We start from the raw sequence: 19,973 nt of genomic DNA, 5'->3' as shown, positions 1-19,973 counted from the left end.
TGGTTCAAATTCAGCCTGTGGAAGTGGTGACCGAGACTTATTCCTATCTGATTGCCTAGTGGCTCATGTGAAATGCATTGCAGGTCTCGTTTGAGTTCCTAGCAGACAGGTATCTGTGACACATAAACCATCCTTACATTCAGAAACAGTTTCATCGGAGAAGCCAAGGGATTGAATGGGCCTTGAGGATCAAACTGCTGAAGTACCTTAGGGAGGCAGTTTGGGGTAGTTGGTCCTACAGCTGGCCATTCTGCATCTATTATGTGAATAAACAGCTTCAGTTTATTTATTGTTGCCAGTCTGGCACCTTTCATTGGTGCTAACTGTACCTAGTTTATTTTTACAGAGTTATGACTGTCTCTGAGGAGCTTCTGACTAGCACTCGTGGACAAAATTCCTTCAAAACTGTTTTTCAATGGAAAATTGGGTTTTCTACTAAACAATTTTTGTTATGAAGAGTGTCTGTTTTCCATGAAATATTTCAATTTTCCATCGAAAAACCCCCAAACAGCTGAAAACTGAAATATTTTGATTTAGAAATCCTGCCACAGTGTCTCATGGGCAATGTTCCCTCTAATTTTTGACAGGCCATGTGCGCAAAAAATTTCTTCTGTGCAAATTGTTGTGCTTCTATGCAAATTTTTGTGTGTGCGGTGTTTCACCATGTGCATGGGGTTTAGGATCTGTGTGCACACACACATGTGCATAGCTTAGAGGGAACAGTGCTCATGGGAATTGTATTTTGGTCATCTAATGTCCTCCCCAGCTGGATTACATCTCCCATTGTACACCACAAACAAAGACTCTGATTATTAACCAATTCCCCTCACTAAGAGGGGACATTAAGAAGCATCCTGGGTGATGTAGTCAAACTAGAGAGCCCAACATATAAAGGATAATGGGAGATTGAGGCATCAGAACTACAACTCCCATAAATAAAGTGGGAGTATTTCCAAGTCAATTTTTTTGTTTTGTTTTCAGCCAAAGTATTTCAGCATTTGAATTTCTGCTGAAAATCAAAAATTTTTATGGAAAATTTAGACAAAAATTATTTCTTTTTTGTTTGTATTGAAATTGTCAGTGGAAAGAGTACCCCCTTTTTTTTACCAGCTCTACTTCTGAGTATTTCACATCCATGGAAACCAACAGGAAGTTGCTGGCCATTAGGGTTGTGGGAAGTGCCTTCACAGTACCTCTGTTCACACAACTGTCTGTTTGGGCAACAGAATGTAAAGCCACTTAAGTTTGGGATCTTCAGGAACTTGCTCTTTTGCCATTTCCTTATATTAAGCTGGGGAGTTTTAGATTGCATCTGGATGTTTTTTCTGTTTGTGTTTTCAAGCAGACATTTACAAGCTCCCTTCATGCAAACTCCCAGCAGCAGCAGACTGAGAGCAAAACCCTTCTGCTTGCTGGCCTCCTGGTTAGACCGCACAGACAGAATGTGCAGTGATATCCCAAATGAGAGAGTGCTTTTTACTGAGTTCTACTCAAAGTCTTAGTAGATGCTGCACTGAGCAGGTTCAGAAGGGATTATTGAATTGCATATCACTTTATTGCTATCCAGCCAATGTTTCTCAAACTTGTTCATGAATGTATTCCTCAGTGGGCACTTCCTACATCAGAGGTGGGCAAACTATGGCCCGCAGGCCACATCCGGCCTGTGGGACCATCCTGCCCAGCCCCTGAGCTCCTGGCCCAGGAGGCTTGCCCCCAACCCCTTCCCCGCTGCTCCTCCTCCCACACAACCATGCCGCTGCGCGGGCAGTGGGGCTGCAAGCTCCTGCTGCTCTGAGCGGCATGGTAAGGGAGTGGCAGCAGTGTGTGCAGCGGTGACAGGGTTGGGTAGTGGGTCCCGGGGGGCAGTCAGGGGACAGGGAGAAGGGGGAGGTTAGGGCTGGGAGGTCCCAGGGGGAAGTCGGGGAGAGGGTGGTTGGATGGGGTGGAGGTTCTGGGGTGGTCAAGGGTCGGGGAACAGCGAGGGTTGTATAGGGCATGGGAGTCCCAGGGGGCCTGTCAGGGGGCAGGGGTGTGGATAGGTGGGGGAAGTCAGGGGATAGGGAGCAGGGGAGATTGGATAGGGGGTGGGATCCTGGGGCGGGGTTTGGGGCGGGGGGGTCCCAGGAGGGGGCAGTTAGGGGACAAGGAGCAGGGGAGGTGGGATGGGTCGGGGGTTCTGAGGGGGACAGTCAGGAGGTGGGAAGTGGGAGGGGCGAATGGGGGCGGGGGCCAGGTTGTTTGGGGGGCACAGCTTTCCCCACCCAGCCCTCCATACAGTTTTGCAGCCTGATATGGCCCTACGGCCAAAAAGTTTGCCCACCCCTGTGCTACATGCTAAGTACCAAGCTCCAGGTGATCACTCTCCTTACAATGTGTGATGTGTATGATGTACACATTGTAAGGAGAGTGATCACTTTAGGTAAGTTATTACCAGCAGGAGAGTGGGGTGGGGGGAGAAAACCTTTTGAAGTGATAAACACCCATTTTATCAGGGTCTGTGTGTATAAAAACATCCTCACTGCATTTTCCACTTTTATGCATCCGATGAAGTGAGCTGTAGCTCACGAAAGCTTATACTCAAATAAATTCGTTAGTCTCTAAGGTGCCACAAGTATTCCTTTTCTTTTATCTTGAGCAGTTTAGTATCATCTGCCAACTTTGCCACCTCACTGTTTACCCCTTTCTCCAGATCATTTATGAATAAGTTGAATAGGATCGGTCCTAGGACTGACCCTTGGGGAACAACACTAGTTACCCCTCTCCATTCTGAAAAGTTACCATTTATTCCTACCCTTTGTTCCCTGTCTTTTAACCAGTTCTCAATCCATGAAAGGATCTTCCCTCTTATCACATGACAACTTAATTTACATAAGAGCCTTTGGTGAGGGACCTTGTCAAAGACTTTCTGGAAATCTAAGTACACTATGTCCACTGGATCCCCCTTGTCCACATGTTTGTTGACCCTTTCAAAGAACTCTAATAGATTAGTACGAAATGATTTTCCTTTACAGAAACCATGTTGACTTTTGCCCAACAATTTATGTTCTTCTATGTGTCTGACAATTTTATTCTTTACTATTGTTTCAACTAATTTGCCCGATACTGACGTTAGACTTACCGGTCTGTAATTGCCAGGATCACCTCCAGAGCCCTTTTTAAATATTGGCATTACATTACTTATCTTCCAGTCGTTGGGTACAGTAGCTGATTTAAAGGACAGGTTACAAGCCATAGTTAATAGTTCCACAATTTCACATTTGAGTTCTTTCAGAACTCTTGGGTAAATGCCATCTGGTCCCGGTGACTTGTTACTGCTAAATTTCTCAATTAATTCCAAAACCTCCTGTAGTGACACTTCAATCTGTGACAATTCCTCAGATTTGTCACCTACAAAAGATGGCTCAGGTCTGGGAATCTCCCTAACATCCTCAGCTGTGAAGACTGAAGCAAAGAATTCATTTAGTTTCTCTGCAATGACTTTAAGTGCTCCTTTTGTATCTTGATCGTCCAGGGGCCCCACTGGTTGTTTAGCAGGCTTCCTGCTTCTGATGTACTTAAAAAACATTTTGGTATTACCTTTTGAGTTTTTGGCTAGCTGTTCTTCAAACTCCTTTTTGGCTTTTCTTATTACATTTTTACACTTAATTTGGCAGTGTTTGTGCTCCTTTCTATTTACCTCACTAGGATTTGACTTCCACTTTTTAAAAGATGCCTTTTTATCTCTCACTTCTTCTTTTACATGGTTGTTAAGCCACGGTGGCTCTTTTTTACTTCTTTTACTGTGTTTTTTAATTTGGGGTATACATTTAAGTTGAGCCTCTATTATGGTGTCTTTGAAAAGTGTCCATGCAGCTTGCAGGGATTTCACTCTAGTCACTGTACCTTTTAATTTCTGTTTAAATAACCTCCTCATTTTCGCATAGTTCCCCTTTCTGAAATTAAATGCCACAGTGTTGGGCTGTTGAGGTGTTCTTCCCACCACAGGAATGTTAAATGTTATTATAACACACTGCTTTCTTCTTCAGCTATAAACAGATTGTTATAACGGAAACCGATTTGCAGCCTTATAACAGATGCTACTGTGTGACCCTTATAATTATGTGTGCATTATTATTATTATTTATTAACTGACGTGCTGTTTAATTCATTGGAGAGTGTTGTTCTAGAAATCCTCAGATTCCTAGAATAAATATCACATATTGTCAAGAACTGATCCAAACCTCCCACCTCAAAAGAAATAGGTTGGCCTCCAAAATCCGCTTCCAAGATAAATGAGATACATATATTACAAATGGTAAAGTAAATATGCGCTCCATAACAATCCTGTTTCTCTTCTCAGGGCTATCTGCAGGTCACATCTCCAAAGTTGTTGTGGGAGACAATAAGCACCAATATTTTCTGGTAATTGGCCGAGCAGTGGATGAAGTTCGGTTGGCCCAAAACCTAGCAAAAGCAAGCGAGGTTATTCTATCGCCGAACTGCTGGGAACTCTGTAACAGGAGCATGATAGAAATAGAAAGAATTAAAGATCAAAGAGCTGTTAAGGTGGGCAATGTGGAGTGTGCAACAATGGTTCATAACCAGTGGAGTTCATATTGCCTTGTTATCTAGGTTGGGGTATGTTTACGTGCCTTATTGTCTTCTGCTGGATGCAATCTCACATGTATGCTTGTGTGTATATTTGTTATTGGGCCTCTATCCAATGGACCAGCTGGTCAGAGCGGGGCGAGAGGGATGGTGATGCGAAAGTTGAAAGTGGTGATGAAGTAAGAAGGCATAGTAGAATGTGGGAAATATCTTGTTCCCTGGAAACATGGGCTTAATTTTGGCTTCCTCTTGCCAGGAGTGGCTGGTCATTAGGGAATAAGGGGGGTAAGCCTGTTATACCAATAAAATAAAAACCAGCAGGATCTTATTAAAGGGGAAAAGGCAAAATACCACATTTATTGTGAATACAGAAAGAATCATAGTAAGCAGTTAGTTATAGTTATAACATTCCATTCAATCTCATATTTATTCATTCATACAAACACACACACACACACAGAGGTTCTGCACGGTTGTTATCATAGTTACCAGCCTTAGGGTTGCTCATGCCAAGCCACAGGCCAGGTGGCCTGGACATGAGGAGGGAGCAGGGCCTTGTCAGATGCTCATCTGATGCTCCTAGAAGTTGGTTTGCAGAATCAGACCCCCCAAAGTTCTCACTTTTTAGAGTCTATTTTCATAGGAATTTCTTCCTATGCCAGTCTGTGGGAATTGCTTCATCGTGCTGTTGCTGAATCAATCAGCAGATAGCACATTCCTGAGGGCTCCGTGCTGCTAAATGTTATCTTGTTCTTTGGTTCTTCCATTCTTGAGGCTGTTGGGTGGATTCCAGTCTGCTCTCGGGGGGGGGGGGGCGGGCGGTGTCCTCTGGTTATTTCCACTTGACGCCTTCTTCAGCCGATGGACATTGGATTCTTAGGCTGGCACCTCCCTGATCATTCAGTTATTATCCACACCAAGCATCCATCCACATACATCCTCTATCTCTATTTTAATCACAATTGTTAATACAACAAAAGGGCGGGGAGTCTCTGGGTGTTGTTTCTGTTGTTGCAGAGTATTGCTTTGAGTCTCTCTCTGTGTGAATTGCTTTGAGAACAGACTCTGTCTTACAATGTACTAACGCAATTAGCAGCTTGCAAGTTTAACACATAGAGGGAGAGAAACAGTACCAAAAACCAAGAGATCTCTTAATTAGTAATACCCTGGAATTTAAACTGTGGGGAATCAAACTCATTTGTGATTTTAATACAGAACTTCTTTTATATGATCCAACATAATCCCCCTTTTGATGCTAAGATTTATAATAGTCAGTGTCACTTTCTATGTAGCCTATTCAAGAGAAGGTACTGTGAGGCAATTTGAGTTTGTGATTCCAATTCATGCCACAGACATGATCCTAGTGATGTATCTTTACTACAAGGTTCTGGGGCAAGAGGCAAGGTGAGGCACACCCACTTTTGAGGAGTCCATTCGGTACAACCTTTAGTGTCCAATAGCTTCCCTCCCTCCCCAGCCCACTGGCTTGAGGTGCAGGGTAGCCAGAAGGATCCCATGTGTAATATGGGGAGTGGGTTAACCTTCAATACCTTTGCCTCCAGGGACTGTTGGTGTGCAATTTTGACAACAATTTCTCCCATTAACAAGTCTGGTTTTACAATACTGGAAATGTATTGCATCCATTCATATTGATAAGTGTCAAACAATGATCTCTTTCTTTGTTTTAACAAATGCCTCAAACCCTTAATATTTCCCAATATGACCCAGAACATTTTGTGTTCCAAAGTAGCTAGTGCAAGTATCTGCATTTCAGTGCATCCCATAGCTATGGCTGTGTAGTTTCCTATTTCTAAATTTTTTTCTTATGCATAAGCCATGTGATAGTATTAAGCCATTACCAAAGTTTCCATCGGCCTTTTAGGTTACCCAGACCAATTTGGACCAAGTCTATATTGGCATGTACTTGTTTTTGTATCAGGCTGTCCTGTAGCTGGGACAGCTTAATTTATTTTTAATTACCTGCAGGTGTTTAGTATTTTTTTTTTTAAACACACAATAGTGTTAGCAACAAGACAAAACAGAAGACAAAACATAGAACACAAAACACAATTTCTATTGTGACAGTAGATTCATGGTATTGGGTTGCTCTTCAGCTGGCATCAGCTTTTCCTGATTTTCTGAAAGACAAAAAGAACATGTTTCTACCCCTTTTGGGGTGGCAGATTATTGCTTAAAATATTTCTTTTACAAATACCCTTGCTGATTGCAGGCAAAACAGAGGAATTGCCCCCACATTTTCCTGTTATTGTTCTATAGGCAGGCCAGGTTTCAATGGCTTTTATCTTTTAAGGGTTATGGGGAAATTATCCCACTGTTTAGTCATTAAATCCCTGAGTTTTCCTTCTTATACAGCAGACCAAGTTTACAATGTTTTTCCTGCTGTGTTAAGCTTTAAGTTTTATTTACAAGTAATAACTGTGAAGCATCATTACCATACGACCTTAAAGGGTTTTTCCAAAAATCATATACACTATTAAAATTATCTTGTTATCCCATGCCTTTTATTTAGACAATTTGTTTGCTGACCAGGTGTGTCCTTTATCTGCAGCTCCTTTGTGCTGCTAGTTCTTTCCTTCCTTTATCATGTAGATAATTTGCATTTTCGCAGACACTTCCTGAGACTATCTTAAAAGGGACACAATCAACTTTCACCAGAGTTTTGGTCACTTTTTAAACTTCTGCTTCCAAAACACACAGCAATCTAAAAAAAGAAAACCCAACTTATTGTGGCTCCCTTTTCCATTTGTGCCTTTTCCTCCTTTCATGAAGACAAGCAGAGGGAAGAATCCTTACATGCCTCCCACAACAACCAAATTGCTGCTGCATCTCTTTTGGCAGCACTAGAAGGTTTGTATATGAGGATATACTGAGCCAATCTATCCTCCAGGTCCGAAATAGTGCAGATATCAGCTAGGGTTGTTTAGTCCAAGGACTGTGCCCAAATTTTTGAAGGATTTGTTTAAAAGGTATAATTTTTTTAATAAAAGGTGAGGTTGGAGTTCCTTCTGACTCCATTCCTCCCTCTGGTACTGGCTTACCCTGTTTTCTTTTAAACATCTTAACATGGATATTTCAATCTCTTTGTCACTGCTGGTATTACTTAGAAAGTGACACAGCCTAGATTCTGAAATCATAGCTTAATCTATGCGTTTTTCCCCTGCTACCTTCTCGGAGGCCAGCAGGTCCCCTGCTACCTTCCCGGACGCCAGCAGGTCCGGTTAACCTATTTCTCCCTGCTACCTTCTCGGAGGCCAGCAGGTCCCCTGCTACCTTCCTGGAGGCCAGCAGGTCCGGTTAACCTATTTCTTCCTGCTACCTTCTCGGAGGCCAGCAGGTCCGGTTAACCTGTTCTTCCCTGCTACCTTCTCAGAGGCCAGCAGGTCCCCTGCTACCTTCCCGGAGGCCAGCAGATCCGGTTAAACCTATTTCCCACTACTACCTTCTCGGAGGCCAGCAGGTCCCCTGCTACCTTCCTGGAGGCCAGCAGGTCCGGTTAACCTATTTCTCCCTGCTACCTTCCCGGAGGCCAGCAGGTCCGGTTAACCTGTTCTTCCCTGCTACCTTCTCGGAGGCCAGCAGGTCCCCTACTACCTTCCTGGAGGCCAGCAGGTCCGGTTAACCTATTTCTCCCTGCTACCTTCCCGGAGGCCAGCAGGTCCGGTTAACCTGTTCTTCCCTGCTACCTTCTCGGAGGCCAGCAGGTCCCCTACTACCTTCCTGGAGGCCAGCAGGTCTGGTTTAATCTGTTTTCCCTGCTACCTTCTCGGAGGCCAGCAGGTCCCCTACTACCTTCCCGGAGGCCAGCAGGTCTGGTTTAATCTGTTTTCCCTGCTACTTTCTCAGAGGCCAGCAGGTCCCCTGCTACCTTCCCGGAGGCCAGCAGGTCTGGTTTAATCTAATAGAAATGCCTAGCTCAATAGAGCTGGCGGTGTGCACACCAATATTTACAATAACTGAGGTTTTTTACCAATATTCCCCCTTTCGCAATTCTCCACCAAAATGTTATACCAATAAAATAAAAACCAGCAGGATCTTATTAAAGGGGAAAAGGCAAAATACCACATTTATTGTGAATACAGAAAGAATCATAGTAAGCAGTTAGTTATAGTTATAACATTCCATTCAATCTCATATTTATTCATTCATACAAACACACACACACACACAGAGGTTCTGCACGGTTGTTATCATAGTTACCAGCCTTAGGGTTGCTCATGCCAAGCCACAGGCCAGGTGGCCTGGACATGAGGAGGGAGCAGGGCCTTGTCAGATGCTCATCTGATGCTCCTAGAAGTTGGTTTGCAGAATCAGACCCCCCAAAGTTCTCACTTTTTAGAGTCTATTTTCATAGGAATTTCTTCCTATGCCAGTCTGTGGGAATTGCTTCATCGTGCTGTTGCTGAATCAATCAGCAGATAGCACATTCCTGAGGGCTCCGTGCTGCTAAATGTTATCTTGTTCTTTGGTTCTTCCATTCTTGAGGCTGTTGGGTGGATTCCAGTCTGCTCTCGGGGGGGGGGGGGGGGGCGGGCGGTGTCCTCTGGTTATTTCCACTTGACGCCTTCTTCAGCCGATGGACATTGGATTCTTAGGCTGGCACCTCCCTGATCATTCAGTTATTATCCACACCAAGCATCCATCCACATACATCCTCTAGCTCTATTTTAATCACAATTGTTAATACAACAAAAGGGCGGGGAGTCTCTGGGTGCTGTTTCTGTTGTTAGAGTATTGCTTTGAGTCTCTCTCTGTGTGAATTGCTTTGAGAACAGACTCTGTCTTAGAATGTACTAACGCAATTAGCTGCTTGCAAGTTCCACACACAGAGGGAGAGAAACAGTACCAAAAACCAAGAGATCTCTTAATTAGTAATACCCTGGAATTTAAACTCTGGGGAATCAAACTCATTTGTGATTTTAATACAGAACTTCTTTAATATGATCCAACAAGCCCCACCAGTGATCTCAGACCTGGGTAGTGTAGGTGTTGTACTGCAGAGGACAGAGCCACAAAGCCAGAATTTGGGGCTCTTTATCCATGCTCCCTGCAGCCTCCAGCCCCTGCAAGAGACTCTGCAAGAGAAGGGATGCAAATGGCAGAGGGAGGAGGTGCAGAGCAGTGAATACCAGAGCTTTCTCAGCAGGGGGCAGGGTTCCGACCTGGGGGGCATCTGAGATTGGTGGTGGTGGGTGTCAGGTAGGAGGGGGAAGATTTTGGAGCCTGGGAATGGATTCACTAGAGCTGGAGGAGTGTGTGAGGGCATTCTGAGCCTGGGGCTATCTGGTGGCCAGGGCTCAGAGCTGAGGGTGTGGGCCTGAGCTGTGGAGGACTGTTAGGAAGAGGGAGGATCTCAGCCTGGGTGAAAAGGTGTGTTTGTGAGGCGTGTTTCTCAGCAGGTGGGGAGCTGAGGGAAGAGTTTGGGGGGAAGGTTGATGGAGTTGGTTTGTGACTGAGGGTGTAGGTGGATCAGTGACTGTGGAGGGGGCGGTCGGGGTGTGGTAGGGTACAGCTAGGTTGGAATGGGAGACATTAGAGCTAGGACAGAACAAGAAAGGGGTCACAGAGGGGTAAATACTGTTCTCACTTTCCTTACCTTTTCCTGTAAAAGGCCCCAAGTACTCATCCTGACAGGATAACACACAGTTCCCCTGACCCATCCCCCTCACCAACGCCGGTGTCCCCACTTTGAACTCTGAAAATACGACCAACCTGCCAAGGAGTGGAAGTGGGAGCATTGCTACCTGCAGCCCACCAGTTATTTTGAGCATCCCCCTCTTACGCCTTGCACTGGTTCTTGGAGAGCAGCTGTGAGGCTGGGGAGGAGAATCAGACTGTGGGCCTATTGTGATTTTAGTTAGTATCTTTCTGGAGGCACTGAGATAGTTCAGCGACAGACGTCATGAGAAGAAACTGGGCTTCATTCCTGCACCTGCATAGGAGTGAACCCGTTGAAATCATTGGGGCCAATCAGGTGCTTAAAGTTAAGCACGTATGTAAGCCTTTGCAGGATTGGTGGCTTGGACAGATACCCAGCAGGAGAAAGACTGTGGAACTGGAAGGCTCTGCAGCCAGCTTTGGAGGCTGCAGAATCACTTTGCTGCATTTGTTGGGAGCGTAGTCATTTGTTTTGCTCCAGCCAAAAACTCTTTGCTGATTACTGCTGTGTCCTCCATCCAGTTGACAGGGAGGTTGATGATGGAGGTGACAGTGAAGGATGGGAGTGCATTTTATTGAATAATTCTACACTAGGCTTGGGGAAGCGGACAGATGCCTTTAATTCTGTCTGCCTTCAGGCTAGATACATAAAGAACATCTCTGAGACTGAGTTTGACGAGTTCTTCTGGAAATGTACTGAATACCTACAGAACTACCCCACTGGTGAAAGTAACAGTGAGTCCCTCTTCCTTCTACTGCGCTGAACCCCAGGGAGACAGCAGGCAGAAATTCCTGTTTTCCGTCAGTGTAAATGTGAGAGGGTGAATGGACTGCACATGTGGGCCCCTGCCCTGTACCCCTTTGAGTTCCTGTGTACTCCTCCATTACCTGCCACTAAAATCCCGAGGCAGCCAGCTGAATTTCAACTCCCTCTCCCCCCTGCTGGCTTCAACCTGTGTGGACACCAGCAAGGGGTACACTGACTGTGGAGGAGAAGAGACCCACTCCCTACCTTCTGGGTCAGCTCTATGGAGGCCCCTGGCTGGCAAGAAGAGATACTATAGGGACCCCTGCTCAGTGCCTACAGTCTTTCTGGGCGAGCAAGCTTTCAGTGGTGCTGATATAAGCACACAAGGAATTTTCTAATAAAAAACCCCAACTGTGCATAGGTGCCAACTCCGTGGGTGCACCAGGGCTGGAGCACCCATGGGGAAAAATGGTGGGTACTGCGCACTGACCAACAGCCCACTTACCAGAACCTCCCACTCCCCCCAGTGCCTTCTGCCCACTTGTGGGCCTCACTGATCAGCGCCTCCCCCTCCCTCCCAGCGCCTACCACGGATCAGCTGTTTCGCTGTGTCAGGAGGTGCTGGGGGAGAGGGAGGAGGAGAAAGGGTGTAGTGTGCTCGGGGGAGGGGCAGAACTAGGCAGGGAAGGAGCAGGAAGGGGCAGGGAAGAGGCGGGGTGGGGCAGAGCAGGAGTGGGAAGAAGCAGGGCAAGGCTGGGGCCTTGGGGGAAGGGGTGAAGTGGGGGCGGGGCCTGCAGGGAGCCGGGGGGAGCACCCCCCGGCAGATTAGAAATTCAGCACCTATGCAACTGTGATTTGCATTTTCAAGATTGTAAGTGAAATAGGTTAGACAAGAATCTCCAGCCCCATCCAGGCACTGTCCAGTCCTCACTGGCAAAAGTCTGCCCTTGAGCAAAGCCAGGAATAAAACCTTACGCTTTAACCACAAGTCTTCCTTCTTCTATTTAAAGCACTAAATTTCCTCCCCTAGGTATCCTCAGAGAAACCTCCACATTGTCTCCTAATGATAAGCTGGAGAAGTCCCTCCGGAAGTTTGTGATGAGAAACATTCTGAAGAAGGTAGTGCAGTAACTTCATAGAATTTTGTTTTTTGGCGTGATGGTCTGTGCTTTACACAGCTAGAATTTTTCTGAGGTTCTGCTGATGCTCGATGTCTAGTTGGGAAGAGTCCAGCGAAGGGCAACAAAAATGATTAGGGAGCTGGGGCACATGATTTACAAGGAGAAGCTGAGGGAACTGGGGTTATTTAGTCTGCAGAAGAGTAGAGTGAGGGGGGGATTTGATAGCAGCCTTCAACTAGCTGAAAGGGGGTTCCAAAGAGGATGGATCTAGGCTGTTCTCAGTGGTGGCAGATGACAGAACAAGAAGCAATGGTCTCACGCTGCAGTGGGGGAGGTCTAGGTTGGATATTAGAAAACACTATTTCACTAGGAGAGTGGTGAAGCACTGGAATGGGTTACCTAAGGAGGTGGTGGAATCTCCATCCTTAGAGGTTTTTAAGGCCCAGCTTGACAAAGCCCTGGCTGGGATGATTTAGTTGGTGTTGGTCCTGCTTTGAGCAGGGGATTGGACAACATGGCCTCCTGAGGTCTCTTCCAATCCTAATATTCTATGATTCTATGATACAGAGGAAAATACAAGAAACCTTGCAGTGTGTAGTTGTGGATCAACTTGTTCACATGGAAAGTTTTCTCCTCCCCGCTCCCTTGGCTTATGACCTGAGACATGAGGGTTTAGATCCCTTCCAAAACTCTTGGGTTTTATTTAAAAAAATCCTTACTATTGTAACATTGGACGTTGTCATCATTTTTTGAAATCTGCTGAGTTCTTGACTGCAGGCAATGTGTTCCACAGGCTAATTGTAAGGTGTATGAAAAAGTTTTTTCTTTGTTCCGTTTAAAATTTTAAAGTTTATGGGGAGACCTGGGTTGTAGCAAAGTCACATTGACAGGCTCTGCTCAGCTATCTCCCCCTTTGTCCCCTTGGTGCCTAGCCTCATTTCCCAGTCCTGTGCTGAAAGGATCATCTTCCTGAGCCTGGAGAGTGCTTCCCATTGATGGGGGCCCACTCCTTCCTATGGCAATAGCTGATCTAACATTTTTGCCCTCATGAAGTTAGCACCTGTATCTGAGAGTAGAGTCAGCCCAGCTGGAGGAGGGGTATATGGAGTAGCGAATGCTTCCCGCTCACCAGGAGTACGGACTGTTGAGTACATCCGGCTCTTTTTCAGATTGATGACAACCAACCTCTGGAATATTTATCTGAGCTTCGGCCAGTCACAATTGTCTTTGTAAACCTGCAGTTTGATGAAAGCGCCAATACCTTGCATCTGTGCCAGGCTATTCACAATGCCAGCATGAAGATCTCAGACACCATCCACGTCTTCAGTGGCAAAATCAACAAAGTCTTTATGTTTGACAAAGTGAGTCAGAGCTTCAAGGCCATGCCAGCCAGGCAGCCAGAGCTGGCAAACATTCCCTTGAGAGTGCAGGACTAGTAGGAGGCAGGAAGGACAGTGGTGTTGTCATTAGGGATAGAGAAGGGAGGTGGAGGGCAGCCATCAGGAGGAATGATAAGAAGCTCAGTGCTGAAGAGACTGAGTCTGGGGTGGTGGTGGGGCCTCCCAGAGCATTTTGGGGGTGGTGTGTGACAGCACAACTCTAACAGGGTGGGTGGGAGAGCTGGAGCACAGTGGAACTGTTTGCTACAGACATTGTTACTGATTTGCTCTTTGGAAAAAACCCTCCCCCCTCTGGTGTTTTCTTTCCCCTCCCTGGCAGGGCTGCACGTTCCTGTGTGTGTTCGGGCTTCCTGGGGATAAGCAGGCTGACGAGAGCACCCACGCCTTGGACAGTGCATTTAAAATCTTCAACTTCTGTTCTGAGAAGCTCATGAAAATAAAGTAAGCAGGAAGGTGAAGTTCTCCACGTTGTCTACAGGGGTGCTATTGGGCTTGTTTGCCATCTAAACTCCCTCATCCCAACAGGAAGGCCCCCCTAGTGGGCAGAAGGCAGTGACATGACAGCTGGGAGACAAAATTTGGGATTAGCCCAGTTTACCTGGGCTCCCCCTGACGCTACGTGACCCTGACCTCCTAAGACAGCTACATGCTACTGGAGCAATAGAACCGCAACCGCAGGGGTGGTACTGGTGGGTGCAGGTGATGGAACTTTTATAACGACTGCCATGAATCTGGAACCTGCTCAGGATGACCGTGAACCTCAGCAGCCTTAAGAGCGAACTGCAAAGCCAACCACCTTCACTGACCCATCCCACAACAGCCCAAGAAACTCCAATCCCCAAGTTCAGGCCCTGCAGAAAAGAGAGAGCAATGTGTCTTTCACTAACCCGACACCAGCTGTGCAGGATTCTCAGCTCCATTTGTGTGAGAATGGCAAATTTTTGAGCTCTAAAGGCATTTTGCTCCTTGAGAGCATTGGTAACAGGACAGAGCATGAGCCAAACCCCTACTGACTGTCACCCCCCACCCCACTGGCCTCCAAAGGTCCCATCAAGCCCTTCTTGACTGCATTTGGTGGAGGAGCTCCCGACTGAAGGGGACCCCGAGGCCCGTCCGCTGGCAGGACTCCAGCAGTGCTTGGAGAGAGCACTTCACCCCCTCCTACCTTCCAGCACGCTCTGGTCTGGCTGCTGAATTTTTGAGGCCTGTGCCTTGGCATGCAAGCACTGCTGATTTCACTGAGGCTTCAAATTAAATTCCTGCATGTTTGTGGGACCAGAGCCTTTGTCCCCTTTTGTGTCTATAAATGACAAGACCAGACCAAACCCCACGCCCTTTTCACACCACTGGCACTGATCTCTTTGAGTCTTTGTGTAACCTGACTCTCCTTTTCTGACGTCCCTCCAGCTCCTGACTCTCCAGCAGGGAGAATTCAGACCGGCACACTCAGAGGGCAGCATTTATATTCAGCTGGGAACAGTGCGTGATAGCCAATAGGGGTGTGTGCTTTGCTCAGTAGCCACTCCCTTTAAGGGGCATGCCAACCATAAAGAGCCAGGGAAATTCAACCAGTCACATGTGAGAGAATTAAATTCCAGGCATGCGAGATCAGTGTCCAGTGACAATTAAAGTTAAGCAGTTTTCTGCTGTGTGCACCCATTATAAATATGGGAAGCACACACATACCATAGTGATGGGTGTGGTATAACCGACTGGACAGCTGGATGATGCAAGGAGGGAGGGCTGAAACTCTACACCCATCTCACCACTCCCTCACCCATGGAAGCATTTTAAGGATGCAGGATTTCTACTGTGGGCAGATAAATGTGTTGAGAAAATGTGAATACTTCCTTGAACTTTCAGGCAGGGCTTCACCTCCAGCTTCACACCAGGAAATGAGGGCTCAATTGTGGCTTTACATTACAGGGAGAACAGGGACTCACAACCCATGGGGAGGTCAAAGAGGCATTGTGCTGTGGAGTTGCCTAAGGAATGCGGCCTCCGTGGCACCCTTGCAAAGGATGGACAGGGGCTCCCTTTGGCCTGGGGTCAGCTCTGCTAGCTGGGGCGGCAAGCAGGTGGGGCTGTGGTCTATCTCTCTGGGGAGGCTAGTTCCAACAGCGATGGTAGCTCATAGTACTCTGCACTCTGGGAAGCACAAGAACTGTCATTACATGGGGATGTGCGTGAGGGAACCTCCTTGCATCCTTCTCCATCCCTTTTGCGCACACACAGAGCTGCACACAGGCTGTTCGGAGACCTAGCTGGCTGATGTGGGGATAGTCAATACAAATTAGCACTACAGGAGTGCGGGTGGGGAGAGGGTGCGTGAGCAGATGCGGCAAGAGGGACTGGACATTTGGGATTGCCGACTCCATGTTGCTCTCATTGCTTGCTAGGCTAGTTTCCATCGGAGTAACCAGCGGGCCAGTGTTCTGTGGAGTAGTTGGCCATCGTGTAAGGCATGAATACACAGGTACAGTCTGTTTCTCTGGTCGTGTGCATGTTTGGTATCCCCTGGGTACCCATGGAGTGTGTGTGTAGGCTGCATATTTTTGCTGGTGGAGGGGTATGTATGCATGGAGCTGTCCACAGGACGGTGGGTGGGAACTCAGTTAAATTTTCAGTGCCCATTTTCTTGCTCTCTCCACAACACAGTCATTGGCCAGAAGGTGAATCTTGCTGCCCGGATGATGATGTATTATCCAGGGTTAGTGTCCTGTGATGCAGTGACCTACGCCAACTCCAGGCTGCCTCATTACTTCTTCGAAGAGCTCCCCCAGACTGAGATGAAAGGAGTTGTGAATCCCGGTGTGGTTTATCATTATCTTGGCATCAGTGAGAAAACGTAAGTGCCCCCTGTGATGTCAAGCTCAGAACACTCAGAACTGTGAGCCACTGTTACCACTCTGCCTTAGCAAGAGCAAGAACTTTGGTACTGCTAAGCTCTGTGGCAGGTCCCTGACACAGCAGCCTGTCTGCCTTGCCAGCAAACTCCTCAAGACTCTGCCAGTCTAAACCTTGGCTTGCTGGTAACAATCAGTAAGCCCCAGCTGCGAGTTCCCCAGAGATGTCTCCCTGCAGCATCCAGTCCCTCATGTTACGCTCACTGCCTCCAAAGAGACAGAGCACACACCAGCCTGTGAGGTTAGCTGAGGCCTCACACTTCACTTTAATACACAGAACTGAGACGGTTTTGTAATAAAACAAGAAAAAGCCCTTGGACAAAGGCACAAAGCCCTTGGATTTAAGTGACACTAAGCAAGGGGAAAAGAGACAGGCAAGGTCACAAACAAAACAAAACACACTTTCTAATGATGAAAACTCAATCTGAGCAAGTTGCAGTCTTTGCCTAAGCAGTTTCTCACATCATGTTTCCATCAGCTCTTGCCTCTCCGGCCAAGAGAATCCAGCTTTCATAGGTCAAAAGGTGCTGGACTCCACTGTCCCCTCAGTGATAGAGAACTAAAAGGTCTTTTTGTTCCCCTTATATTACTCAAAGTCCACAGTCTTCTCCCCCGCTTGTTTAGCTTGATGTCTTTATTTTCCTTATATGTAAATATACTTCCATTGTCCTCTGCTGGTAACCCAGGTAAGACAGGTAAATATGCATGCCTTTGCCTAGGACAGACTCGGTTTTACGCTCTACTTCCCAAACACTTTTCATGAATATATTTCCAGCACACATCTATAACACTTTGTACCCAACCTGTACATACATCACACAGTGATTTTTGGAACCAGCATGTCACCAGGTTATATACAATACCTTTCATGACATCTTTGAGATATATATCATGACAACAGTGTGTTGGGGTAATGCGTATGTCAGACCTGATGTGAGTTACAGTAGGGGTGCCCTCTGCTAGTTGGCATTGAGGGGCTTCCAGAGTCACACCCCCATTTTACCACGGTGGGGTGGGGGTGATGAAAGGGCAAATTACCTTTGATCAGCACAAAGGGGTGTGAGTGCTATCCTGTCTGTTCAAAGCCACAATGTGCATCATCCTTGCCAAAATCCAGGGCATCATCTCACAGCTGTCTTAGGAAATTTCATCTCCAAAGTCCTGTACTTCCCCCCACACAAGATAGACTCAAGGCAACTTAGTCAAGGAGACAAACAGCTGCTTGGACAGCAAATAGCTTAGTGTAAAAATAGCTTCAACTGGCATACCTTCAATCAAGCCTCATGTTTGAGAGAATGGGTAACTATAGTGTCTCATTTGCATCTCTCTCCCACTCCCTCATCAGCTCCAGCTACTTGGAGACAGAGAACTGCACCATGGAAATGTAGAAGCATGCAGTGTTTCTCCATACACCTAGAACAGCCCTGTAGTCTCAGTCCGAATGACTTTCAGTTCAGATTAAGGGGCACAACAGACTAAGAAAGAACGAATGTAAAGTCTCCATGAGGGAGCACAGTTTGGGTCCCTTCTTGGGAACATGCTGCATCAGCTGTGCTGGCAGAAATTTAAAGGTGCAGTACAGAAAAATCCAAGTTCATAGCAACTGTGGTGTAGCTAGCTAATTATTGAGTTCAGAGACCAAGTTTGCATGTGTTTTGTTTTTTCATATATCCTGATACCTCCTTTCATCAACAGCTGTTTATATAAGAACTGCCTTGCTCTCATTGTCCAAATCCAAGGCTACATTCTTACAAGTTCCTCTCTGTGGAAGGAGCCCCATTAAAATCAGTGGGAGTCCGTATGTGGGAAGCAATTTGCAGGAGCCGGGCTGTTGTTAATGTATAGCTTGCTAAAGAGAGATTTTAAAAAGCAGCGCAGTAGTTCAGAGTAATCACCGATTACATCAACATTCTTCCTTATTAATGGCTTTACTTTCTTTTTCCCATGACATGTTTATAGATTCTCCTTACAGCCTCCTTATTCTCCTTACAGCCTTTGCCTAGTATTAACTCATTCTGCTTTTTTTTTTTTTTGCTTTCCTTATCTTTTCCCCTGCAAGCTTCATTGACTCTGTCTATTCCTACTTGTCTCTCATCTCTCGCCCATTTGCAGTACAAAATTGTTTGTTACCTTCAGATCCTTGAGGAGCCTCAGGAAACCAGACTGGTGGGCATTGTATTGCTCTTTACCAGAGGAATTGTAGGCTGCTGTGCCTCGTTTCCTTCTTAGCTCTCCGATGGATTTTAATCCACTCTCCCATTACACCAGGCTCATTAGGCTCCTTAATTATTGATGTTCCTTTAGCGCTCTTCCGAAGGGAAACCCCATGACACTACTTCACCCCATCTCAACTTGAGCTTCTGGGTGCAGGAGGCTTAAGAATAATGAAACCCTTCTTGGAAGCAGGGCTTGGATTCAGAGAGAGTGGGCAGCCCAGCTGCGCCCCCACTCATGTAGATTCTGACCAGGAGTATTTTCGCTCTTTAACTGCAGCTTTCCTTTCTCTTACTCCTTGCAGAATGATTGGCAAAGCGTATCTCACCAAGGAGAGGTCTGAGTATTACCCCTTACTGGGTAGGTGGACAGAGCTCTTCAGAATTCCAGTTGGTTTGTCATTAGGAACCTGTGGAGCAGTTGTTGCTGCTGGGAAGATGATGCCCAGGGAAGAGATGGATGTGGGGGGAAATGTCTGAGGGGGAGCCACTACTGGAGGATAGGTTTCAGAGTAACAGCCATCTTAGTCTGTATTTGCAAAAAGAAAAGGAGTACTTGTGGCACCTTAGAGACTAACCAATTCATTTGAGCATAAGCTTTCGTGAGCTACAGCTCACTTCATTGGATGCATACTGTGGAAAGTACAGAAAAAAAGTCTTCTGTACTTTCCACAGTATGCATCCGATGAAGTGAGCTGTAGCTCATGAAAGCTTATGCTCAAATGAATTGGTTAGTCTCTAAGGTGCCACAAGTACTCCTTTTCTTTTTACTTGAGAATATTAAGTAATTGACCATTGGGATCATTCAGAAATGTAAAGCTGTGAGATGTGCTCAGGATGCTCTTAAAGATACGGGGCCTTTACGCTGAAGTTGTGGTGCCTGATCTTGCAGGCCTTATATGGTGCTAAGGAGTGCAGGACCTGTCCATGGTCAGACAAGAGTATGGAATACATGCTTGCCATGTTGTTGTAGCTGTGTTGGTCCCAGGATAGACAAGGTGGGTGAGGGAATAGCTTTTATTGGACTAGTTCCTGTTAGTGGAAGAAACAAGTTTTCGAGCAGAGGTGTTAACTGCCCACTTCATTTTAAGGATCGGGGGTAGCCATGTTAGTCTGTACCCACAAAAACAACAAGGAGTCCGGTGGCACCTTAAAGACTAACAGATTTATTTGAGCGTAAGCTTTCGTGGGTAAAACCCCCACTTCTTCAGCTGCATCGTGGTTTTTGCCCAGGAAAGCTTATGCTCAAATAAATCTGTTAGTCTTTAAGGTGCCACCAGACTCCTTGTTGTTTTCATTTTAAGGGCTTTTCACTTTACTGA

The 19,973-nt window shown here is 46.3% G+C and overlaps 1 protein-coding gene across 1 annotated transcript in view; it reads left to right on the top strand.

The window, feature by feature from the left end:
- The window catches only part of ADCY10 (adenylate cyclase 10), a gene marked incomplete at its 5' end in the record, with an annotated part of 75,772 nt that overhangs the window by 9,971 nt on the left and 45,828 nt on the right, over window positions 1–19,973 (top strand). Inside the window, 8 exons of the mRNA XM_084637987.1 lie at window positions 4,340–4,545; window positions 10,902–10,998; window positions 12,042–12,130; window positions 13,302–13,493; window positions 13,852–13,973; window positions 15,932–16,008; window positions 16,191–16,380; window positions 18,957–19,012. Of these exons, the coding sequence (XP_084494113.1) occupies window positions 4,340–4,545; window positions 10,902–10,998; window positions 12,042–12,130; window positions 13,302–13,493; window positions 13,852–13,973; window positions 15,932–16,008; window positions 16,191–16,380; window positions 18,957–19,012 (1,029 nt within the window). The remainder of the gene's footprint in view (window positions 1–4,339; window positions 4,546–10,901; window positions 10,999–12,041; window positions 12,131–13,301; window positions 13,494–13,851; window positions 13,974–15,931; window positions 16,009–16,190; window positions 16,381–18,956; window positions 19,013–19,973) is intronic.

The sequence above is a fragment of the Lepidochelys olivacea genome (genome assembly GCF_965140295.1).
Source record: "Lepidochelys olivacea isolate rLepOli2 genome assembly, chromosome: 8".
Lineage (NCBI taxonomy): Eukaryota > Metazoa > Chordata > Testudines > Cheloniidae > Lepidochelys > Lepidochelys olivacea.
This window is presented reverse-complemented; position numbering and strand designations above follow the sequence as displayed.